The sequence below is a fragment of the Nestor notabilis genome, unplaced genomic scaffold, assembly GCF_000696875.1.
Source record: "Nestor notabilis isolate BGI_N333 unplaced genomic scaffold, ASM69687v1 scaffold12551, whole genome shotgun sequence".
Classification (NCBI taxonomy): Eukaryota; Metazoa; Chordata; class Aves; order Psittaciformes; family Psittacidae; genus Nestor; species Nestor notabilis.
In genome coordinates this window covers 9,291-36,352 of record NW_009913389.1, presented here as the reverse complement: position 1 = coordinate 36,352, position 27,062 = coordinate 9,291, and the positions used below count along the sequence as shown (strand labels likewise).

General features: G+C 48.5%; 1 protein-coding gene across 1 annotated transcript; it reads left to right on the top strand.

Moving 5' to 3' along the window:
* Positions 1–118: 118 nt before the first annotated feature.
* Positions 119–26,726, top strand: SIDT1 (SID1 transmembrane family, member 1; the record flags this gene model as incomplete). Its single annotated transcript, XM_010023178.1, has 25 exons — positions 119–240; positions 1,277–1,447; positions 1,658–1,703; positions 4,519–4,620; positions 5,815–5,898; positions 6,529–6,622; positions 7,698–7,769; positions 8,156–8,249; positions 9,787–9,830; positions 12,658–12,729; positions 13,867–14,015; positions 14,638–14,711; positions 15,247–15,313; positions 16,412–16,485; positions 17,102–17,225; positions 18,312–18,429; positions 19,394–19,530; positions 21,216–21,324; positions 21,744–21,758; positions 22,433–22,509; positions 23,518–23,564; positions 24,689–24,794; positions 25,121–25,231; positions 25,654–25,767; positions 26,664–26,726. Coding segments are annotated over 25 exons (2,286 nt in total), but the record flags the coding sequence as incomplete, so codon positions are not given.
* Between the last annotated feature and the right edge of the window lie 336 nt (positions 26,727–27,062).

Here is a 27,062-nt window from a genome sequence, read left to right as displayed (position 1 = left end):
GTTGATCTCCTTGTGGATATTGCCAGCATCTAGGTCAGACTGAGGAAGGAGAGCAGGCTTCTCCCACCTGGATTTGAAGCTCTAACACCCATCTGTACTTTCCTTTCTCTTCCCACAGGTCAATGCAGTGCGAGTGTATGTGAACAGCAGCTCTGAGAACCTCCAGTATCCTGTCCTGTTTGTAGTTCGCCAACAGAAGGGAGTCCTGTCATGGCAAGTCCCACTAATTTTTCGAGGCCTGTAAGTACTAGAGTCTTTTCTTTGTAACGCACTTGTCTGCCAGCTCTATCCCTCATCAGCCTTCCTCAAGCACTACATCTTGCTGCTTGTGTAGACCACAGGGCTTGGTTGCAAAGCATGCTTGCTTACTGTCAGCTGAACATAGGAAGATCAGGATTTGGTAGGTAACCTCTTACTTGGCAGCCTGCTCTTGGTTTCTCTTGTTTTCTCAAATCTCTTTGATTTGAGATTTGAGAACCAAGTCTCTTGGTTTCTCAAATACGTACATGGTGCAGCAGGTTTGTCTGCTGGGGATCTGCCTGTATTGCTAGTCAGTGAATCTACTACACGGCATTGTTGTCACTTCCACAGTTGTGCATGGTGTGTGCAAGTAGTTCTTGTGCTCTAGTTTGGAGCAGGGTTTGAACAAGCTCTCAAAAGAGCACCCTAACTGCTGTGTTACAGTGGCTCTGGGGAATGAGGGCTTTCCTCTGTCACGTCATGTACACTGAAGTTGAGTCTATTATGGGTGGTGGTGGTTGTTTTGGGAATGTTTTCTTTGTGAAAGTGATGCTGCTCTTGTATCTTCAGCAATCTCAGAGCTCATTAGGCTGCAAGTACTGAGAATTTGCAGGTACCTTAGACCATCTGAGATGGGAAGCTTCAACCTGTCACTGAAATCCTGGTGCCTGGCAGCAGATATCCTGCAGTCTTTTGCCTGATGCATGGGGCGGTTACAGCAGTGGCTGTCCTGGGCTGTTGTTGCTCTCTCTGCCTCCAGCAAATGGCAGATGTGCTAGATCTGCAGATGAAGCAAGCAGCCTCGAGGGAAATGAAATGTTGAGGAAGGCCAGTCCCTTGTCCAAACCAGAAAATGCAACAGAGGTGGAGTTTGAGCTCTGAATAAAAGGCTCAATGGTCTTGGCCTTTCAGATTAGCATTTCAGTTATGCAAGCAGGGGATTATGTCATTCGTGGAACTGCCAGACAACTTTTTAACTGCTTTCTCTCTCTTTTCCATCCAACTTACCTTTCCCTCCTTCCCCTGGCTGTTGTAGCTATCAGAGGACCTACAACTACCAAGAAGTGAGTCGGACCCTCTGTCCCTCTGAGCCAACACCTGAGACAGGATCCTCTGACCAGATCATATTTGTGGACGTTGCTTCCATGGCACCATTTAATATTGCGTATGAGCTACTAGTCACCAGGCTTGAGAACTTCCAACTTGAGTAAGCTGGGATGTGAGAACACAAATGTAATTTCTTCATGTATCTGTTCTACAGGGATTTGGTTAATCTGCTGACTCTTCCCTTCTTTTTCCTTCCTTGAACAACAACAAAAAAAACGATTATGTTTTATTTTGCTTAACCTAAAGGTATTTTGTGTGTGTTCCAGCTCTGAAAGTTTTAGACTTCAACATGATGGCATTTCTTTTCTAGGACCAACAAAGCCTTTAACTTCACTGCCAGCCCTTCCCAGCCCCAGGTAAGGAGTCCTGTGTGTCTTACCACATCCAAATGGTTGATGCAATCCTTTGTAAGAGATAGCAAAAGCCTTACATGACTAGGTCATTTCTCTTAGGATGCAGGGAAACTTCTTTACTCTTGGATTTTCTGTGGATATAATGAAGAGGTAACAGTGGCCCAGCACCTCTAGGGGTATGTTTGGGTCCTCTTGCAAAGCACTTAAGTAAACAAAAAAAACATGACCAGAGCAAACGAATAGTGTCTGTAGTTCAGGAAATTCCAGAAATGTACAGAAGTCCAGAGGCCATTGGACTGCTACACTTAATGGGAAAGGAGATGGTGTGCACTAGTATCTTGTTCCAGCCAGTGCTGGTTCAATTGCCTGAGTGTGACTTGCCAAGATACAGTCTTTGTTGGAGAAAAATAAATACATAAATAAGCTAAAGATACAGCAGAACTCACACTGCTATTCCTTGCTCGTGGCAGCAAGGTGAGCTGGGAGGTGATAAATTAAATGCCTGGTTATTAGTTCAGAAGAGAACACACGTGTTCAGCACATCCAGCTGAGCAGCCGTGTTTGTAGCCCTGCAGATACTACAAGTTCTCTCTTGAATGAAAATGCTGTTGGCAGTAACTATAGTGATACAGGAGCTCTTAGAACTGGGGAAGTATGTAATTTACCCAGGCTGTCTGGTACTCCAGTTTTGTTTATGCTATCACTGTTAGTAACACCACTTAATTTTAGGTTTCCTATTACCAGGCATTCCAGCTAATCTTTTTTGCTGTCAAATATCTTAAGCTGGTTTGCAATTACATGCTGTATTTTATACTATAGAAGCAGTAGGGAATGGTGGTGACTCTTTCTAAACCCTCATTACTTAGGATGTTGTAATTTGAATGTTGAGTCTTTAGGATCTGGCCTGGAATTAACTTTGTGACTTTGGTCTGTTATTTAACACAGTTAGTAATATGAGGTTGATGACTTTTAATTACAGACCAGATGTTAGAGAGCAGAAGATGGGTGCTTCTTCATTCCTATAGTGCTCAGGAGTTTGTATATCAAAGTATTAAGCAGTTTGCAGGGGGAAATGAAAAAAAAAAAAGGTAATTCAAAATCTGAATGTGTGTTGGAATAGCTGTAAGACTGGAAAAAGACAAGAAAACAACTGAAGGAGTTGTTGTCTGGAACCCAGCTCATGCCTTAGGGCAGAAGGAAAAATTAGATGTGGTTGTATAGGTCAGGAGTGTTGCCTGGACGTGCTTATACCACTCACAGCCTATGCAGCAGAGAACTGTAGGTCTCAGTGCCCCTTACGTTAATTCTGTACTCTGGTATAAGCATGGCTTAAAAGGATGATGATAGAAGAGTCCTCATGGGTGACTTCCACAAGGACCTATGTCTTTACAAGGGTGGTGCGCCTGGGAAACCAAGGAGCTCAGGCCTCCAGTGTCCTTGCTTGGTGGAGATAGAACTGTGCTCCCCTAGAGAAACCTGCTTGGTGAGCTTTCAGTTTGTAAGGACTTGTAGTTGGAGCCGGTGCTCCCTCAGCAGTGAAGAGACCCTGCTTGGAGGTGGGGGTGATGGCAATAAATGCTGTTGTAGAAATGGACAAACTTGGAAAAAGCCTGTGTGATTTACTGCTTCTCCCTGCCCTTCCAGTTGGGGGCCCTACTTCCTGGGGAGGGGATGGGGGAAGAGAAATAGGCAAGTGCTGGCCCTTGCTCAGCACTAAGGTTTATGTGATGCAAAGGAAGCTTCTTTCCAACTGGGAATTGTCTCAGCTACTGTTTGGAGCAGGAGCTCCTGGGTAGCTTCTGGGGTGGCAACTGTGGCTGCTAGGTGACCATAAGGAAGGGAGGAAGGTGGCTGGTGTCAGTCCTCAGCATCGCTTCCCCTCTGTGGTGTGGTGAGGTGCCCATCAGCCACTCATGGAAACTGCAGCTGTGAGCCTGCACAGCCACATCTGGGCTCTAGGTAGGATAATGGGAGCCCTTGTGACAAGCCTGCCTGCTGGCACAAACCCCTCCTTCTTCAGCAGCCACTTGGTGTAGTATATCAAACTTCCAATGGAAGAAGAAAAAAAAATCTGAAAAGACCTTTGCCGGGACAGGGAAAGGCATTTCCTGACCTCACAGACTGTCCTGTGGGCCTGCTCAAACCATGGGAGCACGAAACCCACCATTCCTTGCCCCCAGAAGAAAAGTAGGAATATTGGCAGGTGTTAGCATCTCCCAATTTTTTTCAGAGCTATAGCTAAATTCTTTTCAAAGCTGAAGTGATAAGAGAAAACCCCCATTACCCTTTTCCCTCAAAACCAAAACCCTTAAATCCTAAAACTAATATCAGGCATTTATTTAGGAAACTTGACAGAGTTTCAAGCATTTGACCTAATACTTCTCACAGCCTCTCTTTGAGTCAATCCATCTGAGAGAAACTCTTACGATATGTTTCACATAAAGTATAGCTAGCAGTATAGAAACATCTGGAAATTGCTCAAAGCAACATAGAATGGAGTAGAGTATAAAATGGAGTTACTTTAGCTTGATCAGGTAGGAAAAAAGATTAAGGGGAGCTGAAACTATGCTGTATCTTGCATGTTCAAGATGTCTGTGCCTAACAGTGTGCTGTGTAAGGGGGATAGTTGTCTGTACGTGTTTAATCTGCTCTTCTGCAGCATAAGGTCCTATTATTTGAAGTCTGAATTTTTGTGAGAGGCCTTCACATCCAAGCCCAAAGCCCAGCTTGGGCTGTGCAGGTACTTTAGGGAGGCTCTGAAGCTCTTGGCAAGTGTGATTTCTGGACCATAACTCTCAGCACTCTGCTTTCTCCTCAGTATTTTCTGTACAGATTTCCTCAGGATGTTGATTCAGTCATCATTAAAGTGGTGTCTGATGCAGTCTACCCATGCTCCGTTGTCTCCGTCCAGGACATTGTGGTAAGCCTGAGCAGAGAAGGGTAAGGAGTTGCCTGCTGGAGCTCTGTGTCCTGCTGTGAGGGGGCCTCTGCTCCAACAGAGAGAAGAGACCCGGGAGCAGCTTCAGCTTAGTATGGTGGTGGTGAAGAGAGCCTCTGAAAGAGGAATGGAAACTGTGGGAAGGAGGCAAAGACAGGGCTGCTGAGTTCAAGCAGCTTGTACCAAGATTTTTATTGCAAATAGATGAACAAGCTGTTCCTCTCCAGCCTGTACACAGGGCATTTGTTATGTTCCCATCATGAGGTTTAATACCTTGCTGCACTGTGACATGGGTCTGTGTCTCCATGGAGTGGTGTTGGATGAGATGCCGGTGGCTGAGGGAGAGGGCAGTGCTGTTTCCTTGATGGAGCCTTCCCCTGGCTCAGGGCAGCATGGGGAGCTTCTGATTTCCAGACATGAGCTCTCTCCTCCTTTCCCATTCTATTTCCTCTCTATGCAATTACTCATCCCCTTTCATGGGAACAGGAGATCAGCTGTTCCCTGCAATGGAAGTTGGCTGTTGCTTGAAGCTGGGAGTAGCCCTATATTTATATTCCTTTCCCACCTCCCTTAATGATGCAAGGACCTGCATTTTGGAAGCAGCAAGGTGGTGGCAGAGGTGCACGATGGCGCGCAGAGGTGCAGCAGCCTTGGGTGCTGGCTCTGAAGTCCTGGCAGTCACCTTTAATACCTGGGGTGAGGAGAGAAATGAGTAACATCAACTCCTGCCCACATCCTTGTGTTTGAATGGTCGAAGGGCAGGAGGGGAGACTGTGACAGGTGATTTTCAACCTACCAGGTATTAAGGAGAGTGGAAAAGAGTAAAATGAAGGCAAGCACTTGGCATATAGTACAGACTGCAAAGCATGACATAACCAGTGTACAGCTGAGCATATACACTGCCCTGTGGGAATGATGGAGTGATCAATCTGGCTGAATGCTTCTGGGATTAAACTGCAGTCCCTTTGTGATAATGCCAAGATCAGTGAGTGCAGGCCACAACCGGTGTCTTCAGAGCAGCTTTCCTTACTTCTGAATGGGTCCTGGTTGTTCTGTTCCCCTTGTCATGCTGAGCAGGGCTTTTTTTCTGCTGTTCTGCTCTGTCCTTTTGCAGGCTCCCTGTGAAGTTAGTTCAGGTTCTGCCCCTGGTTTAACCCTTAGTTGTGTCTGTTTTAGTGCCCAGTGTATGATCTGGACCATAACGTGGAGTTCAACGGTGTTTACCAGTCTATGACTAAGCAGGCAGCCATAACGGTGCAGGTGAGATGCTGATATTTGTCACAGTATTGTTGTTTTGGGTTATTTTTGGTTTTGGTTTTGTTGGTCTGTTTTACTGGTTTGTCCTCTGCATTTCTAGCTTGCTTTTGATTCTGGTGTGCTGTAAGCTTTTGCTTTTTAGATCAGCTGGTATAAGTGGAAGAAGTCATATTACCTTTTACTACAAAACCTTGCTTATGTTTGCTTAGGTAGGTGTGTTATGCTTTTTGTGCTGAGGTTCTAGATCAGAGTGGCTGCAGCCACGTGCCTTCTGTTTGAACCTTGGCTCTTCTGCCATTAAGTGGTGGTAGTAGAGCCTTTATAATAAGCAAAACTTAGGTAGATGGTTTGCACTACTTAAAGTAAATAAATGCATTAATATTAGCTTGCTTGTACTGTGGCACTGCTGTGCTGCGTAGTGTTGAACTCAGTCAGCTTATTGTCAGCAAGGAGAAGGGGAGCATCCACAGAAGCCAAGCTCTGTGCAGAACAGGCAGGTGTCTATAAGGCTGGTGCCTGTCTAGTGACTAAAACCCGATTTCTGGCCTTTGGGAGCACTGCCTCTGCTTTGCATTGGAAGAAGAGGCTCCTTCATGTCTCATGGATTCTGCCTTCTTCTATCCTTCTGTGCAGAGAAAGGATTTTCCAGGTGAGCAGTTCTTCGTTGTATTTGTCATCAAGCCAGAGGATTATGCCTGTGGGGGTTCTGTGCCTTCTTCTATTCATGGTGAGTTGTGCTGGGAGGTAGATTTGGTTGCTGGTGGAGCAGCAGGAGTCCTTTGGGACCTTCTTGTGGGATGACATGGGATGACACGGGTTGTATGGCTCTCTTCCAAGTAGCTGTGAGGAAGAGTGAAGTATTAACTTGATATTGTTGGGTAGGTTGAAAGTCTTGGCCAATCTAGGAGGTGGCTTGCTGGTACAGTGCCTGGCTTGCTAGGGTTGTGTGCTTGTCAGAGGAGTCACTGGAGTCCTGGGAGGTGGCCAGGAAATGCTGGTTACAGCTTTTTGGAAAAAATGGTAATTTTAGGAGAATAATTTCACAGAGGCTTTTAATGTCTCTTTGGTTGAGAACGGCAGTAGAACAAATCTATTGCCTTTCCCAACCAGAAAACACTGTGTCCACTTCCTGGGCAGTGGTAAAAGCAAAGTCTCCACCACTTGTGGAGGCTGTAGCTGGAGTGGGGACATTCCTATCCTCAAAGCCAAATGGCTTCCTCCTGTATGAAAAGCAAGACTGCAGCCAACAGATACACTGGGCTCTCTCTACAGCCCCTTTCTCCTACCCCTCTCCCAATTTCACCCCTAAAACAAAAGTTTGCACATTCTGAGTGTCTTTGCTCATAGTTTTAGGATGAGGTAGAGTTGTATTGGCAGGGTGTGCTGAGCCCTGCTGAAACTGAGCCAGGCACTAGCACGGCAACCTGCACAGAAGTGGTTTGCCAGCAGAGCTTTGGCCAAAGGAAAAATGGTGTCGCAGTACTTGTAGTGAGAGAAAGTGCCCTTTGGGGACAAGATAAATAGGAGATAAGATGCTCTTTGGATTCAGGCATTCAGACCTGAGCAATGTATAGAAGGGTCAAGCAGGGATTTCTTATCTGAACAGGTTGTGGATATGGAGGAAGGGAAACCATACAGGAAAGGCTGTATGTTGACAAGTCTGAGTGAGGTTTAGAGCAAAACCACACAGAGATGATAGTGAAAAGGCAGATGCTGGTGTTTTCGCAAGTGCAGAGAACTAACATCAGGGCCAGAGATTTAGTGTTTGTTTTTATATTTGCTGTACACTTTACATCTCACAGGGAATGTCAACCGTACCTGGAACCTGCAGCGGACAAAGAACCTTCAAGTGACGATTGTGCCCTCTGTTAAAAGTCAGTGCCTTTGGGCAGAGCAATGCAACTGTATTTGGCACTTCTGTGTAGAAGGGTATGGCTGGGCTGGCAGCCCTCTGGTGGGATGGTGCAGAAAGCATCAGCAAAGGAGTCAAAACCCAGTTGGAGCCCTGGTGCCTTCTAGGAGCTGCTGTGTGGCACAGGGTGGTGTCATGGGCAGACCAACTAGCACTGGGGGTGGAGAAATGGGGGGAGACCTTGCAACAGGTTCTGGCAATTCCTCTTGAGGAAAGTGGATGGGTTTTGGAGGGCTGTTTTGAGCTGGGTGTTGTCACCAGGTGGTGGTGGAAAGAGCAGGATAGGAGCTCTGGCTCTGAGAGGGGCTCTCCCTGCTCTGAGTTGACTGATGACTTCTCTTTCCTCAGAGTCTGTTTATGTCCAGGCCATGTTCTTCAGTTTTCTGAGTTTCCTCTCCTTTTACCTGGGCTCAGTGGTTGTTGCTTTTGTGCACTACATCAGGTGAGTTGAAGGGTTTTACAAGAGCAACCTTTCTGTTTATCATCTGAGAGATGCCTCACCCTGCAGTACGTTTGGGGCAAGTGGGGTAGCAAGCATCTGAACAGAGCATCCAAAGAAGTCTATGACTACTCAGTATAGGCTCCTACTGACCATCAGGCAGATGGGGATCATGGCAGTGTGATACAGGGTGCCAGAGCACTGTGGGGGAAAGGTACTTCCCAGAGTGCTGGACTGAGTACTGCAATAAGTGGCAGTGACACAAACAGGGCCCTGGAGTCCTGAGAGTGCTGGTTTCCTTCCTGACCCGCCTCCCCTGCCCAGACTTCGGTGCCTAGGCTCGTGTTGAGGAGAATATCTGCATCTGAAGTGAACTTGGGCACAGGTACCATGACAGGTTGTTCTAGGGCAAAAAAGGTGGGGAGGAGGGGGAATTAACAAACAAAACTCTTCCCAGCTGCCCCAGAGTCCCTTTTTGCTCACTGGAGGTGACCTTGAAGTCCTCTTGAATGAGAGGAAGGACTGGAGGGACAGGAAGGGGACAGTAGCCTAAAAGGGAGGTAAGATTTGCCCCTGTAGTGTGGGTAACAGCTAGCACAGGATGAGAGATGAGAACCTTGGTGGAGCAGCTGGCAAGTGCTTTAATGTGGTGGGGGATGGTGGAATTTGTTGGGATCAGTCACTGCTGCCTGTGTAGACAATGACAACCAATTAGCAAATCCTTTGTACAAAGCATGGAGGCTTGAGAGGAGGGAGGCCCCTTCTCATACTTTCCTGCTCTACTAGGCAAAGGTTGGCATGAGAAGAGTCATATAAAGCTTTCATAAAATAACAGGTTGGTTTTGTGGGAGCATCACTTGTCAGCCAGCTCCTTACTCCTCAGAAAAAAATGGGAAGGAGTTTTCAGCTGCTGCAGAAGAGGGGATCTTAAAAGTTCGATGCTCTGAAATGGAAGAATTTCAAGATAGGGGCTTGGCTTTTCTTCAAGACACATCAATGAAATTACTGAAGTGCGTGTGCTCTTTTTTGCTGTTGTTTTTTCTTTGTTGTTGGTATATGGCTTTTTCTTCTCCTCCCCTGCTCAGCATCTGCACTGGAGGAGGTGGTATTGGTTTCTTAAGCATTGTGCTGATGCACACCTCTAGATCCTGCTCCCCTTTCAGTAGATTCTTACGCAGTCTGTCCCCTGAGCAGAGGAGTTGGGTTTGGGAAGATGGCCCACCATGCTGAGCAGTGTAGGATGGGATGGTCATCTAACTGGTTGTCCTGCCTCTGGTGGATAGTTGAGGGGGTAAAAATCCCCTCTGTTGCTTTGGAAAGTGGAGGGCTCGCAGTCATGGCTGAGCCATGGCTGGTCCAAACAGTGTTTTCCTTTTTTTACTGCTTTTGTTTGTTTCTTTTATGGTTTATTTATATCAGGTTGGTTTGGTTTTTCGAGGCTGTACCATCTTTGCCTATTGGCATCGTAGATAATCCTGCCATGGCTGGCAGGTGGTGGGGTTTGTTGGCTATCTCATAAGTGCTGTGTGTTCCTTTTCAGGGTTCAGAGGAAGGCTTCAACTGGGAGACTGTCCCCTGAGGATGGTAAGTTTTTCTTTCCTTGTGTGACAGATTCAAATGAACAGCACAGCAAGTACCTTCTATCCCTTCAAGCCTTTTTCCCTGTATATGTACCACATAGTCTCTGGTGTTAATAAAAGATGTTAGAGCTTCCTCTGCCCTCACAAGAGCACCTGAAACAGGCTCTCCTGAACCTGGTCCTGACCCCCTACCTCAAGGAGCTGGCTTTTAGAGGGGTGGAGGAAGGGCAAGCCTTGGCTAGATCTGGCTATAGTCTAATGTTCCTGATGCCAGGTCTGTTCATTTCTAAGTAAGGCACTCTGAGTTAGCCAGCTCTTATACTTTAAGATTTCCTCTCCCTGTTTTAAGCATAGGGTCTCTAATTTTTTTAGTTTAATTTAAATTTTAGTTTGTTTTTACCTGGAAATATTTCAACAAGTGAGTGAATGGCTGATACAGTTAGGTAGTGGTGTTTGTGTATTTACTTGTGGTATTGGGTTCAGTTTACTTTATGCTGCACCCACGTTTCAACATACTGCAGATTTCTGCTTTATACAAACATAGCTGCATCTGAGAGGCTACCGGTGGAAGATGGAAATTTTCGTGAAGGGGGGCACTGGGAGTTCCTGCTTTTTGGAGCAGTGTTGGAGGCTGTTTAAATATTTAGTGCCTGCAGAGCAGTTCAAAGCACTGGTGATGTTAAGGGCATTGTCATTTGTACCCCTCTCCTGGGGAAAGGGAAGATGTTATTTTTTGGCAGCATTGAAAGGTTCTTGAATTTCCTTCTTTAATCCTCAGCTCCTTCAGTCTCTCTGGTCTGCTACATGCCACCAGATAAGCATACTAGTATAACTGAGCTGTACTTAAAAGATCAGCAGTGGAGCTTCACTCTGACCTGGCATTACTTGGGTTAATATTTCTGCTGAGGACCTGGGGACATAAGGATTCTTCAGCCACTGAGATCCACATACACATCCCTGTATGTGGAATGTGTGTGAAAGGTTTTCTTCACAATCAAATGAGCAGGGGACTGTAAAATATGTATTTAAAAATATTATAATTTTAAGTCATTTGGGATGGATTCTGCTGTGAGACAACAGCAGGTCTTAGGACACTGGAGAAATGGGAAGGGCCTGTGTATCAGGAGAGTTCGGGAAAACTGAAGGGACCTGGCAGAGGCTGGAGGCCATGGAAGAGTTCCAGGATGGTGACAAGGGATCACTGTCTAAGACAAGGAGGCACAGCCTCAGCAGCCTGAGAGCAGGAGCCCCAGGGAGCACTGCTGGTGCTGCAGCTGAGTGTTCCTGTGCTGAAGGCAGCTCAGAAGCTGCTTTCCAAGCTGCCCTGGAGAGAGATGCAAGTTAAATTCTGGTGGTTGGGAAGTTCCTGCAGAAGCTGCAGGGCACAGATACTGTGCTCAGCACAGACCTGGAGGGTTCCTGCACAGGGAGGAGTGCTGAACAGCAGCCCTGTGACAGGACAGAGGAGTGCAGTTCCTTCACAGCTCCTCCCTGAGGCATCTCTCCTTCTGTGACCTGTCCTATTCCTTGTACTCTGACACCTTCACATGCTTGGCACTGCACATCAGAGCCACGTCTCCTGTGGGGAGGAACTGTGTCCTACCCACATGCTGTTGCTTTCTCTATAGTGTCTCTGCAGGGTGTGTGTCTGACTGATGCCTTTAAAATGGTAACTAGCATCCTCCCTGTCCTCCACATCACCAAGGGCATGCTTGCTTTCTTGGTTTTTTTTTTTTTTTTTTTTTCTCCCCTTCCCACCCACTGGAATTTCTCTTCCTCTAAAGTACTCCAGGATCTCATTGCCTTCATTGCTCCCATTTCCTTTCCCCTTCCCCACCAGGAAAGCGTGGATGGAGGTGCTGAGAAATCTGTCTCTGCCCTTTGTTTTTGAATATCCTGTAACTCCCTGTGCCCCTTTGCTCCTGTTACCCTCCTTATGCCCAGGTTCTGTGGTTAACTTTTTCCTAAGCCCATGGCACACCTCCCATTCCACATCATCACTACTTGGTGGAGGCAATAGCAGGAGGAACCACACCTAGTGTGGTACATTTACTTTGCTGACTCACTTGCACACTGTGAGGTGGGACTGAAATTAGTGCCTGAACTGGGTCCAGAGCACTTTAAAGCAACAGGAAAATATGCCACGAGAAAGGGAGGGTTGCACAGCAGGTGATGAGTAGAAGGTGGATCTTGCTCCTGTGGCAACCTACAACAGCATCCTGCTAATCCCATCTCAGGGCTGAAGGGGTGTCATGTGGGGGGCTGCAGTGTGCCAGAGCCTTCCCTCTGGTTCTCAGTCCATGCCATTTTGTCCACTTCTGATGCTCCTCAGGGCTGTTCAATTGCTTTCTTAGAGAGGCAGGTGAAGAAGCTGAAATGCAGACCAGCTCTCCACAGCCCCAGCAGCACAGTGAATGTGTCAAAGGAAAGCAGTAATTTGGACTTGAATGGACAAATGCATGAGATGGGGAAGGAGAAGAATTAGAAATTCAAAAGGGTGCTCTGAGTATTGGGAGACTTGCTCTAGAATTTGCCATGTCTTACAGCCCTTAATATGATCCCTACAGGGAGGTGGAGGGAGGCTTTTACTTCTGTGAGTCGAACTGGCAGCCTGTGTGGGGAGGCTGAAAGGGATGGGCTTGCTTCCCATTGCAAAGCAGAGGTTTCCCTTTTGCACAGTATGGCCCTAGAGAGATGCTGCCATCTGTGTGGAGAAATGATGCTTTTCCCAAGCCCTCCAGCTCTTCAAGCTGTTTGTATTCACCTCAGAGACCCGTTTCGAAGCACTGATGTGAAACTAATTGTCCCTTTTGGGTCTGCTTCCATGGCAGGATCTGGGATCATGACGTCTTCACACCCCATCACAGCCAGCACCCCTGAGGGGAGCAGCTATGGTGCTATTGGTATGGTATCTTCCAGAACTGGGGGCATGGGGAGGGTTCTTCTTAGAGCAGGAGAAGGAACTTTAAGGTGCTTTAAGGCCAGAAGGGAGTAAAACTGCAAACTGCTTTAGGAGCAGCTTTCAACTACTTGGAAAAACACAAATAAATGGCAGCTTGGGAAGTTCAGGTTGCACTTTAGGGCAAAACATCTACATCAGAAAGGTGGCACATCTCTGGAAGAGGTGCCCAGAGAGGCTCTGTCATTGGAAATGTTCATCTCAGCTAGATAACTCACCTGTTAAGTGTTGGTGGCAATCCTGCTTCAGGCAGGAGGACTGACAAAGGTCCCTTCCAACCAAGCTTCCAGGACTCTGTCATTAGCTCATCAAGCCTGCCTTGAGACCATGCCTTTCACTGGAAGGTTGAAGAATTGTGTGCTGCAAGGCAAGACAGAATCAAAGCTTATTGTGGTTTCATTAGGGGAGAAATAATGTCATTCTGTCAACAGCTGGTAGCAGAGGAGGAAGACAACCTCTCAATGGTCCTGTTAATCAGAGATGATGGGCAATGCCTTCCTTTGCCAGAGTATTTCTTAATCCTTAACAACTGCTTTCCCTCCTTTGGAGGGATTGGTATTGAATAGCTCAGTGTTGTGGACTTCTGAGCATAATCCTTGAATTTGATGGCTTGGGGCCCTGAGTTGCAGGGTGAGGTGATGCAGATCCAAGGCAGCATGAGGCAGCTGCTCAAATGAGGAGAGCAGCTCTGTGTAATTTTTGGTCCTTGCTCAGGATGCATTTGTTCACTGTGGTGTAAAGTCAGCCCTGATACTCTGGATGTCATCCAGTTATTAGACTGTGAAGGTGTGATATCTCTGGATGCTTGACAAAGAAACACAGAGCTGATACTTAATGAGGTTTAGGAAAAATTCAGGAGGATTTAAGTCCTGGAATAGAGGGCTTCAGCACCACCCTATCCCTCTTCCCCAGTTCCCAAGGAAGCGCTTTAAAAGCATTTGGGAAATGAAGAAGAAACTTCTGTTCTGCTCATGCTAGGATGAGCAGTGGGCTGGCTGGGAGCTTGGCAGCTTGCTTCTTGCTGTGCACAGAGGGATTTAGCCTTTACCCTGCCCGTTTCCTTCTCCTCACTCTGCTCCAGATGAGTCAAGCTCCAGTGGTGGACGACAGTTTTCTTCCCCTGAAGGCAGGCCACGGGCTGGTTCTGACACAGACAGCTCTGTGGAGGAGGAGAGTGACTTCGACACCATGCCAGAGATTGAAAGTGATAAGAACATCATCCGCACTAAGGTACGGCTGACGCCGCAGTTGTGGCGTGGTGCTGGGCCATGGACACACCTGGGCCAGGACCAGCACTAGTCAGTTGCCAGGAATTTTAAGTTTCAGGTTCTTTCTTAGGTAGATCAAATTTAATAAAGCTGAATGTGCTGCTTAGTGGGTTTTGTCAGGGTCTAGAAAGTTTTCCTGCTGTGCTGAGTGTATTGGTGAAATGAGCAATTTAGTATGGAAAACTAGAATGTATTGGGAACTATTGAGAAAGGAAGAATCACAGAATATCCCAGAAAGTCCAAGGAGATGCAACAGCATAAGGAGAAAATAATATGCAATAGTAGGTCATTATCTGGTATAAGCAGCGTGACTGCAGTGTGTATGCTTAAAGAGGGACTTTAAGCTAGCAGCTCTCAAAATGCCTCCTTTTGCCAGCCTGCATGGCTCTGTGTGGTCAGAGCCATTCCTGGAGGTCAGAGTTTTGCAGAACTCATTCCCCATAGGATCAAAGGACACATTGAGTTTACTGTGTAAAAAATGGTCCAAATAATAGCACCAAGCTGCATGTTGTCCCAATACTTCTGTAGTCTTCATTAGTTCGTTTCTGTTTTCTTTGATCTTTCCCCTCCCACTAATGTTTTAGGTGTTCCTCTATCTATCAGACCTGTCCAGGAAGGACCGAAGGATTGTCAGCAAAAAATACAAGATCTATTTCTGGTAAGGAGAAGACAAACTGGTAAGGCCCAAGCTCTGGAACCAGTATCTGGTTATGAAGTCTGCCCATGTGCCCTTCTTCTGAACCACACTTTGGACATGAGAATATTCTTTGAACCACCCTACTACACATTCTGACCCTGTTCCAACCAGTAACTGCAGATCCCACATACCTCAAATAAGGATATTTTTGGACCAGTGCACATATGATCCTGACAATGGATTCTGGCTTGCATAATTGCTCTAAAGTGTGGTAACAACCGGTGTGCTGGAACATAGTGGGGAAGGGGAGAAATGGGCACTCAAACACATGAGCTTGTGGTCCAAATGCTATTTTTTCTTGTGCCTTTAGCATTTGCCTCATGCTTTTTTAATCTCCTGCTTCGGGAGATCATAGGCAGAGGTATAAAGCTTGCAGGGTCTGTGCCCTTAGGCATCAAGGTGTACACCTTCCTCCACAAGCACTATGGGGATCTGTCCTGGGTGTGCACCAATTGTTTTGGTGTGTGTAACTGCTGCTACCGTCTCTTCTCTGCAGGAATATCATCACCATTGCAGTGTTTTATGCCCTGCCAGTCATCCAGCTCGTCATCACTTACCAGACGGTGCGTTGGGTTCTGTCTGTCCCCCTTGTTTGGGTCCTCTTGTCCTTAGACTTGCTCTGTGGTTGCATGGTGTTAAGGATGACAGTCACAGTGAAACCCAGGAATCCTGCTAGGCTGAGGAGCAGTGTACCTTAGCTGCTCTCTCTGCTCTGTGTCAACTGGGGCTTAGCTTGCCAAGCTTGCAGTTCTGCTATTTTTGCTTGGGAAGTGGGAGTGCAGCTGGCTTTCCTGCTCATCTGATGTCTCATTTGGGGCCTGTTTCATTTTAGAGGCAGGAGAAATCTGCTGTTATCTCTAAAAGAGAACCGAAAGCGAGTAGGGTTTGCTGTGATTTGAGTGATTTCTCCTCCCTTCTCCCCACCCTTGCTATCCTGCTGTTACTCAGGTATCTGCAAGCAGATCTATTAGTGGTGGGGCTGAGAGCACAAAATGTGTTTCCTCTGAAGACCATTATCAGGTTTGTGGCCTGTGGCAAGATCTTATCATATGAAGTCAGGCTGAGAAAGTTGGGGCTGTTCAGCCTGGAGAAGCGAAGCTGTGTGGAGACGTCAGAGCAGCTTCTAGTGTCTGAAGGGGCCTACAAGGGTACTGGAGAGGGACTCTTCACCAGGGGCTGTAGTGATAGGACAAGGGGTGATGGGTTCAAACTGAAACAGGGAAAGTCCAGGTTAGATATAAGGAAGTTCTTTACTGTGAGGGTGATGAGGCACTGGCACAGGTAGCCCAGAGAAGTGGTAAATGGTTCATCCCTGGCAGTGTTCAAGGCCAGGTTGGAGGGAGCCTTGGGTGACATGGTCTAGTGTGAGGCGTCTCTGCCCATGGCAGGGGGTTGGAACTGGATGATCTTCAGGTCCTTTCCAACCCAAACCATTCTGTGATTCTATGAAGGGACCTTCAAAAGTCATCTAGTCCAGCCCCTCTGCAATATTGTCTACCCCCTAAAAGCTTCACTTGCAGATGTTGGTACCCCCCTCCACCAGTGTTAGAGCTAGGTTGTGTCCTGGTACACCTCGTGTACATTCTGAGTTTGCATGAAGCAAACCCCAGAGAACAAGGAGGCTTTGCTAATATCGGGTCTGTCACCTCCTCTTTGTCCAGGTAGTGAATGTGACAGGCAATCAGGACATCTGCTACTACAACTTTCTGTGTGCTCATCCCCTTGGGGTGCTGAGGTGAGTGAGCCCTGTGGTCACTGCATTATTGTCTCATGCCTCCTGAGAGTTTGTGCTGAGCCCAGGTCAGGATTTTATCCTTGCCAGGCTTACAGTAAGAGTGTTAAGACCACTGAGAGTTTAGGACTCCGAGCGGTCTCTTGCTCAGCAGTGGCTTTCCGTTGCAGTGAGACACATGCATCCGGGGTCAGATGGCACATGGGTTCTCCTAGCAATCTCACATGCATCCAGGATCAGATGGCACGTGGGTTCTCATAGCAAACCTACGGCACAGCAATGAGGTGCTCCCATGCTCTTCTGGACACTCTAATTTGTATCCAAGGAACAGCAAAGAAGTTCAGATCAGACCTTACAGTGCAGCATTCCTCTGAACTAATGTGGGAGTGCAAAGAAAGCTCATAGTTGGGAATCTTGCCCCAATGGCTTTAACACTTCCTCTGCAAGTCAACTACTCAACTTAAAGTTGCCATCCAGGGTGTAAAGCTGGCAGGTGTTTGGTAGCTGCTGAGGTGGAGGATGGTGAGGGGGGAGCAAAATGGTTTCAGCTTATCATTGTGCAGAGTTCATCTTCCTGCTGCTGTTCTGCCTTTGTCATAAACCTTCTTTTTCCCTGCAGTGCATTCAACAACATCCTCAGCAATGTGGGCCACATGCTGCTGGGCTTTCTCTTCCTGCTCATTGTGTTGCGCAGGGACATTCTTCACCGTCGTGCCATGGAGATGAAAGATGTCTATACACTGGTAGGAAGCATGGCTGCAGGGGGCTGAGTGGAGGGAAAAAAGACAGGGAGAACTCGAAAACCAGAGTGATACACAGTGGGTTTCCATTTGCCTTCCTTGCTGGAGGATTGAATCCTCCTCTTTTTTCCAAGCCTGGAAAAGGGTCTCAGTGGGATGCTTATGTTCTTGCGCACCCCAGTACTTGGCTGCTTACAGTATGTACATACTGCCTCAGTGACCCAGCCTGGGCTTGCAAAGACAAGGAGATGAGTAGAGGAATGACTCCTGTGGCTGTGGTACAGTGCTTACTGTGGAGGAACTGGAACAGTAGGAGTGTCCCAAGATGCTTTTGTTTAAAGTGATGTTTGATTTGTCTTATGCAATCACGAGTTCCTTCTTTGCATTCTTGGTAGCAAGAGGTAATAGAGCTGCCTATGATAACCCAGAAGAATGTGGCTGCCTCTAGCTCCAAAGCAAAGCTGCTTGTAGCCAGAGCTTGCTTCAGTATCATCTGGGAGAGGATGGAGAAATCTGCAGCCCCATGGGCAGTGGTGCTGGTGGTTTCTGGGGACAAACAATTCCATTTTTCACTGGTTTGGTACCAAGTAAAGGCCTTAGCAGTTTTAAGGGTCTGCTGCTTATGTTCAGATGAGATCTCAGCCAGATTGTGATGGAGATGCCATCTCACTTGGGTTGATGGGCTCTGCTCCTCAGGTGCTTTTAACCCCCTACTGACCACAAGAGCAAGGCCGCTATTTTGGGTCCCCAGTGCTCTCAATTTTGGGCAGGATGTATTATGGCACAAGGTACAGGAGAAGAGATAGAAGAGACTTTTTAGTCTCAGGATGTCAGTACCAAGACACTGAGGTCTCCAGCCCAGAAGTTTCTGTGTGATTGGCTTGGGTTTGCTGCCTGTAGATTCACCTGGCTATGCAGTGTGACTAAATGCAGAGCCTGTGGTTGCATACAGCACACACTGTGCTGTGCTGGTCACTGAAGGATGTGTGTAGGGGTTAGGAGGGATGGAGTGGTGGAGAGTGGAAGCTCGCTTGACATCAGGACAGTGATGGTACAGGGTACTTACTATACAGCTCTGCTCTCTTCCAGGACTATGGGATTCCAAAGCATTTTGGTCTCTTCTATGCGATGGGCATTGCTCTAATGATGGAAGGGGTGCTCAGTGCCTGTTATCATGTCTGCCCTAATTACTCCAATTTCCAGTTTGGTAAGCTGAGTTTCCTTCCTGCTTTTGAGCTGGAGGTAGGATTTAGCATGCTTTGTTTCCCACTGAGTTGCTCATTTTTCACATCCCTCTACCCTTGCAAACCTCCCTGGAGTCTGCCTGTTCCAGGGCTCAGTCAGGAGGCAGTGACGCTTTGGATGCTGGGGACTAACACATTTCAGCCTCCTCTGCGCACCTTGGGACTCTGGTAGTGCACTGCTGGCAAGATCTCCCTTTTGCAGCTCAGTGTTTGAAGATAGTAAGCACACAGCCTGAGTGGCAAAGTGCTCAAGCGTAGGAAGCCTCTGTTTGCCATCTCAGTGGAAACTTCACTCTGTGGGCTCCTTTGGCTTCCTGAGGAAGAGAAAACTCAGGCTGGTTTTTGTCTATGTGCATAAATACCCAAGGAGATTGTCTATGTGCATAAATACCCAAGGAGACGGAATGAAGATGAGTGAGCCAGACTCTTCTTAGTGGTGCCCAGTGGCAGAACAAGAAGCAGTGGGCACAAATTAAAATGCAGGAAACTCCATCTGAACACAGGAAAATGGGTCACCAAAAACTAAACAGGTTGTCCAGAAAGGTTGTGAAGTTTTCTGTGGAAATAGTCAAAAGGGGGCTGGACACTGCCCTCTCATAGCTGACCCTGCTTGAGCAAGGGGTGTTAGACCAGACAACCTCCAAAGGTCTGTTCTAACCTCAACCATTCTGTGATTCCTTGCCCTGTGGGCACATTCTGTGGGCCTTTATTTTGAGCCTTTTTAGTTTTTGTTGCCCCAGAGCATGGGGCGTGTGCTGCAAGATGGCAAAGCACCAAGTGCTGTACCACATAATGCAGCATCAGGGCTTTGTGCCTGCCAGCCTTGGGTTTGGCCCTGCTGCTGCACTTCTTTATAAGCACTTGGAGCAGCTTTCTCAGCCTACTGGCAGTACCTGTTTTAACTGCTCTGTTGTGCTCCCTCCACAGACACCTCCTTCATGTACATGATCGCAGGACTGTGCATGCTGAAGCTCTACCAGACCCGCCACCCAGACATCAATGCCAGTGCCTACTCTGCCTATGCCTCGTTTGCTGTGGTGATCTGTCTGGCCGTCCTTGGAGTGGTATGAATCCCTCTTACCTACCTGCTTGTCTGGGAAGGAGATGGCATGCCTGGGAACAAAGCTTAAGTGTGCAAATGGCTGGGGAGAGCAGCAGAGTAGGATAAGAGCGTGTTAAGCAGCTGCTAGCATTTGGATTTCTGATACTCCGTGTTTCCCTCCTTCCTTCCCCTGGGCTTGCAGGGAGGGAAAGAACAGAGCAGTTTCTTCCAGTTGGGCTCCTTTTTGGGCTTTGACCACCACATGCCCTTCTTCTTAAGAGGAAGAATTCATGCATCCAGGGTGTCTGTGTCGAAGCATGCAGCTGGTGTCCTGTGTGGTGGCTCAACTTGGAGGCACAGCTTCTGCAGTTGGCCTTCCTTTGGGGACATGCGGGGCTACAATAATGGCCTGGAGGCTTCCAGGCAGGTTTCTGGGCTGGACCTCTCTAGAGAAGGGCACTGGAGCAGAAGGAGTCACCAGAATTGCTCTTGTGCACCAGTAGTCATGGACAGGTCAGACTTGTACAGGGCTTTGCCTATTTGCTCATAGCATTGCAAGTACTGAGCTGGGCTTGCCTGAATCCCCAACCTGTGCTTTGCCTTGGAGGTCTCTGCTTCCCTTCTTTTGAAGGACTCATTTCCATTCAGCTGCTCTGAAGTAGCAGCTAGAGCGTAGGCCTCTGGGTAGGAGACTGTCCGATAAGGCATGCAGAAGAAACTGGTGAACTTGGGACCTTCTAAGAATCTCCTGATAGCTATGGTAGATCTGCACACCCAGGTTCAAAACACTGGGGTTTTATTATGGGATGCTGTTATCTTTTCTTGTGGGATGCTTTTAAGCTGTTCAGTGGAGCTTGTTTCCCTTGCTCCGTTCATATAGAGGTGGCTTTTCTGCTTGATTCCCACACCAAAGAAAAAGTTCAGGCAAGTTTTGTGCCCCAGGGGAGGGGAGTGTGTGGTGACAGCCTGATGGCAGACCTGAGTTTCTGGACTCCTTAATGTATAACTGGAAAATTAAGGTTTTAATATAGCATTAACTTGCATTTGTAGGTCACTTCCAGATCTTAAAGCGAAAGTGTGGAGCAATTGCCTGCAGAGCAGTTTTGTGCTTTTTGGCCTGTTGCAGTGCCCTTGTTAATGTTTAGTTCCTTGACAGCCTTGTAGAAATCCAGCTCCTTTCCAGCTCAGCAGAAAGAACTTGTCTGGCCTGGGGGTCCCTCCATTTCTGCTCCCTGGGCCTTTCTTTCAGAAAGCTGCTGTCTTTTCGAGCTGCTGTCTTTTCGAGCTGCTGTCTTTTCGAGCTGCTGTCTTTTCGAGCTGCTGTCTTTGACTGAAGGTGTGTTCAGAAAGAATGGTCTCCTCTCTAGAATGCTGAGCTCCTCTTGCTTCTCTGAGCTGCTGTCTTTTCGAGCTGCTGTCTTTTCGAGCTGCTGTCTTTTCGAGCTGCTGTCTTTTCGAGCTGCTGTCTTTTCGAGCTGCTGTCTTTGACTGAAGGTGTGTTCAGAAAGAATGGTCTCCTCTCTAGAATGCTGAGCTCCTCTTGCTTCTCTGAACTTTGTTTTGCATTTATAGATTAGGTTGAAATATTAGGGGTTTCTCTTCCACATTCAATAAGGTTGTCAAATAGCCCACAATGATGCAGGACAGGGAAGGATTAACCTGCTGATAACTGAGCTCCATTTGCTTTTAATGTGTCTTTGCTTTCAGGTGTTTGGGAAAAATGACGTCTGGTTTTGGGTCATTTTCTCAATAATCCATGTTTTGGCCTCGCTGGCTCTCAGCACCCAGATCTACTACATGGGCCGCTTCAAGATTGGTAAGTGCTGTGACGGAACCAGCTTGCTCTCGGGTGTGCAGGTGCCTCCTGCCCTCACCTGCATGAGTTGCCTGTGCAGCGTGTCTGTGAGCACAGTCCCGTGGCCTGTGCTTGTGTTCTGGGTTATCCTGTCCTTTTATCCATCTGATGCTCTTCTGGCATCTTCTGAAGTGCTCGTGCTGCTGCCTCCCAGGCCCATGGAAGTCAGCAGGACCTGTCTGCGCTGTGGTGGCAGAAGAGCTGGGCTCTGAGGGCGCCTGCCTTTCAGCTACAGCTCTCCCTAGTGCTGTGCTCAGAGTAGTGAGCTACATAAAACCTTGTCATGGGATGAGAGGGAAGAGGGTTTGGTGGGGAAGCTGGCTCTTGTGCTCTGGTTGCAAACATATTTCTCCTTCCTCTTCTGCTCCTGTCTGCCTCAGATGGCCCTGACTCAGGTAACTGTCAGCAGCTCTCATTTTTTCTCTGTTGAATGGATTGAGCAGGGGTGTAGCAGCTGGGGATGCATGTATGTGTGTGGGGATGTGTGTATCACCTGAGGTGGGCTCTTGAGCAGCAAAGTCAGTTTATTAGCAGCACTGCCAGCCCTGTTCCTTGGCAGGAAAGGAGTGATATAGCACAGGAGAGCTCTGATCTTGGTGCAGGAGCCTTTTCAAGCTCCACATCTGTGGCATGTGTGTGTATGCATGTCCATCTATCCCACTGCCCCTGGTGGCTCTCCAGTGAAGCTTCTGCAGTGATTTTCAGAGCAAGAGTGTCTTCAGTCTGCTCTGGCCCTCTAGGACTCTCAGGGCTGTGGGATTTGTTCCTGATGTTTCCCTGCTCTGGCAGCTTGTTCCATGGAAGGTGATTTTTCCCCCGTCCTGCACAGACATCTCTCTTCCAGAGATGAGGTTGCAAAGCTTTACCTGTTTTTCTGGCCACATGCTATCCACATCCTGTGGTGGCTTTCCTTCTGCTCCCAAAGGGCAAGAAATGAATCTGCTGACACCTTGACCATCCACAGGCTGGGTTCTCTGTTGTCAGCTAGCGGGTGTCTGTGTCTTCCCCCATAGGCATTTCAGAGCTCACTCTACTGGCTGTTCTGGCTTTTTATCCTCTTCTTTGACAGACTTGGGGATGTTTCGACGGGCAGTAATGGTGCTGTACACAGACTGTATCCAGCGCTGCAGTCGACCAATGTATATGGTAGGTGATTGCTCACCTTGGCACCTCTCTCAGCAGTTGCTCACTTTCTAGGCAATGTGCACAGGAAAGAGAAGTGGCTGTTTGAGAAACGATGCTCCCTGATTCCTTTCTTTGCTTTCACCAATGTTCAAAGAAACGGCTATGAGGCTCTGCAGCGCACAGAGCTTCCCTCTTTGGGGAAGGCAGTAACTATTTTATTCAGTGGCTTAAGCAACAGCTATTGCTATTTCTACAGCACCTCAGGGCAGGCAGCAAAAAAAGGTAAGAAATGGTAGCTGCTACCTTGTGTCCTACCGATGACTTAATTTTTGGCGCAGAGTGCTAATGAGGCTTGAAGCTAAATGAAGTTTTTATCCATGAGCATCCTGTTTATATATTCTCAAATTTCTTTATTCTCCTATCTCTGAATAAGTGTTAACCCAAGTTTTGCAAGCAAACTTGGTGCACTCAGGCATAAAGCAAGCCTGGCTGGCCTGAAAGAGCTACATCATGAAAGCAGCTGTAAGCATAAATGCACATGCCCCGCAGATGTAAACTCTCTGCCTGCTGCAGTTCCAGGGCTTCCCTAGCTAATGACGAGATAGGTGAAAACAGGCCCTGTGGGTATGTGCAGGATGTTATTCCAAAGCTTCCCCTGCTGCGTCTTTGAAGCACATCCTCCCTCTGTGCAATAATTTTTCTGTAAAATGGTGGGAGGGAAGGAATCTTGCTAGAAGAATAGTGGAAACAAAGGCTTTGCAGAACCTACTGGGGCTGATTATTAAGTGCTAGGCTTGTGCTTCTTCAGATGTTTAGTCTCCTCTTTGCAATGCTTTCTTCAGGTTTGCAAGGGCCGGAGTAGTTTCCATCTGGAAAAATCTCCTGCAGAGCAGACTTAAGAGCCAGGTGCATGTGTGTTTGCAGGAGCCAGACTCCAAATCCTCACATAATGATATGAATTTCTGAGGCAGAAGCCTCTTTGTGCATTTCCTTCTGCTTTCATATGATCATCAGTGTCTTCTCTCCCAGGACAGGATGGTGCTGCTCATTGTTGGAAACCTGGTCAACTGGTCCTTGTGAGTACTGGGGTGTTGATGTCTTGTGTACACATGGGCAGCAGGATTCTGTAGTGACCTGGTGACCTGAAGTGGTGGGGAAATGCAACAGTGTCTATGCAATAATCCTATGCTGGGGCCTCTCTGACATGTTTTGGCAAGAAGTTTGATCTCATGAGTGTTGATGGTTGTCAGATCCATAGAATCATAGAATAGAATTGTAGACTGGTCTAGGTTGGAAAGGACTGTAAGATAAACTAGTTCCAACCCCCTGCCATGGGCAGGGACACCTCCCACAAGACCAGGTTGCTCAAGGTCCTGTCCAGCCTGGCCTTGAGCACTGCCAAGGATGGAGCATTCACCACTTCTTTGGCCAACCTGTGCCAGTGCCTCAGCACCCTTCACAGTAAAGAACTTCCTCCTTACATCTAGCCTGAATTTCCCGTGTTTCAGCTTGAATCCATCACCCCTTGTCCTATTGCTACAGTCCCTGATGAAGAGTCCCTCTCCAGCATCCTTGTAGCTCCCTTCAGACACTGGAAGCTGCTCTGAGGTCTCCACGCAGCTTCTCTTGTCCAGGCTGAACAGCACCAACATCCTCAGGCTATCACAGGATGCAGTGCAGCACTACAGAGCCATGTGAGGCATAGCTGGTCTGGTACCATGGTGTTGCACTGTGCTGTACATGTGCTTTCTGTGTAGCTGGGAGGTCTCTGGCACAGTCAAGTTACAGGAGATTTGACAGACACTTGTTAGTCACAATCACAGAGCCTGGCTCAGTGGTATCGGTGTGGATGGGAGGGATTAGCTCTTGGATGAGACCTAAAATCGCTGTGAAGAGCTCTTGCTTTTCACCAAAAGGTGCTTCTCAGGGACATGCCTTCTGCTAAACCTACAGGTCTGGAGGCAACTCCTATTGAGTGAGATGTGTTTGGCTGTGGGTTGGAAGCAACCTAGTGCCACTGCCTGTCCTCTGCGGTCTTTGGTTGCTCTCAGGGGTTGCCAGTGGCCAAATTTGCTTGGCAGGGAGCAGAGGCAAACAGTGCATTTCCTCCAGGGAACTGGGCATCTGTGGCAGTGTTGTTGTGTCCTGTGGTTGGAGGGCAGCGGGTGCTGTCTAACATCCCTTCTTCCCTCTTTCTCAGTGCCGTCTTTGGGCTGGTGTATCGGCCCAGGGACTTCGCCTCCTACATACTGGGGATCTTTATCTGTAACCTCTTGCTGTATCTGGCTTTCTACATCATCATGAAGGTAAAGGGAGGCATCTGTAGCTGTTCTGTCCCAGGGGCACCTGTCTCAAAGGGGAAAGGATGGACATCATTTTCTGGCTGTAGTTTGTGTTCCTGTGGTGCTGCAGAGGGATGTGGAAGGGTCTTTGTGGGGCTAAGCATGGGACGAGGTGTTGGTGTCGGGGAGGGATGCTGTGTAGCCATCTCAGGGTGGCTGGGCTGTGTTTCCCTGGGGTGGCTAGCCCTCTGTAGCTGCATCTGGTCCTGGCTGGCATGTCAGTCCTATGCATGGCTCCAGACCCTGGGAAGGGCTCAGGGCATGATGTGAGGCTACTTCCCTGTCTGCAGCTCCGCAGCTCTGAGAAGCTCCTGCCCATCCCTATGTTCTGCATTGTGGCCACAGCAGTGGTGTGGGCAGCTGCCCTCTACTTCTTCTTCCAGACCCTCAGCAGCTGGGAGGTAAAGTTCTCCTTTCACTGATCTTCTGTCCATCTCTATTTCATCACCTTTCCTTCCTGTTCGTTTTACACAAAAGATACTCCAGGGAAGAGTCTTGAGCTGCTCCTGGAGAGCTGAAAGGGCTCAACTCCTCCAGCAGACTGGGATGGGAGCATGGGAAGCTGTGTGGGGGCTGTGCAGCTTGTGCTGTGCAGGACCTCAGATGCGGAGACCAGAGGGACCCTCAGCCATGGGCTGTGGCCCCAGACCCATCTCCAGGTCTAATCCTGCCCTGCTATCACCACATGTCCAGCCAGCACTGTGCTTTTTCCTGACTTCTGCATGGAGAGTAAAGACAGGGCGATCTCCAGAGGGTCCAAAATGGCCAGAAAGGTTGCTGTGTGAGTGGCTATTGGGTACTGACCCCTCACCTGCTCCCCTAGGAGACTCCAGCAGAGTCCCGGGAAAAGAACCGGCCCTGCATCCTGCTGGGCTTCTTCGATGACCATGACGTCTGGCACTTCCTCTCCGCGGCTGCCTTGTTCTTCTCCTTTCTGGTGAGTCCTGCTGAGCCTCCCACTCTGCTCTATGGCCTCACGCTCTCTTTTTCCTCCTCGTTGCTCTGTGCACATGGAGCTGTGGCTTCCTCAGGACCCCACAGAAGTGCCCAACTCCTTCGCTTGGCTCTGCCTCCTGACACCTTTCACAGTGGGATCAGGCTTTGGCATTTGGCTTGTTGCTCCCTGGCATCAAATTCCCTCTAGGGCTGTGGGTCACAGAGCTATTGTGGGGAAGCTGAGGGGCTGCTGGTGTGACCAACACTCTCACAGGTTTGTGAGGACCTCCCAGGAAGGGACCCTACCCCCTTTGACCCAGGCAGTAGGGTCACTGGTGTGGAGCTTACCTCAGTCCTCAGCTTTCTGTCACTTCCATTATTGGCTCCTATGCTCCTTTACTTAGAACCTCTTTTCAGGCCTGATGGTCTGTGTGGTGGCAAAGGTGGAGGCATCCCCTGTGATGGGGTCAGAGCATATTGTTTTGGGGAAATAAAAAAGGGGAACCTTAACCCTAGCTGCACAAGGTGCAAACTGTGAAGGAGCTGCCTGGCCTCTTGCAATGCCTGACCTGTGGTCAAGCAATTCCCACCCTGCTGCCTCCTGGATGGCTCTCTCCAGAGGCTAGTGATGAGGGACCAGTTTACAAGCAGCATCTCCATCATATATGAGGCACGGTTACCTGCTCAGCTGTGCTGCCAGAGTGACTTGCTGGGAGCATTACAGAAGCAAAATGAATCTGGCGTAGCTCCAGGGGTTGCTGTAGTGACTCCTGTACATGCCGGAGATGTGGCCCAGGTGGAACCCCCATGTGATGAGATGCTGTCAGGAGCTGGTCACTCTCCCCAGCTGTGGGCTGGCCAGCGAAACCTGAAGTTGCCTCATGCTTTCCTCCTCAGGTCCTGCTGACCCTGGATGATGACCTGGACGTGGTGCGCAGAGACAAGATCCCGGTGTTCTGAGTGCCAGGGGATAGGGGCGCAGGGGCGTCCCAAACCACTCAGCCAAGGCCACTTGGGCCACTGGCATCTGTGGGGAATGAGCCTGCTCCCGTGGCCAAACAGCCCTGTGGGAGCAGGGGAGCCAGATCCCACAGCAAGTATCAAGGGTGCTGTGGTAACTGAGGTGGGACTGGGAGGGAAGATGATGTTTTCTCTTATCCCACCACATCCTCTGGGGCAGGCATGACCCAGCGCTGAGGCCAGTGCACAGCCCCTGGCTTATAGGTGCAGCGGGTGCTGGAGCCAGTGAAGAGGGAGGAAGCAGGAGGTGTGTTTGAGACCTTGGCTTCCCTTCCT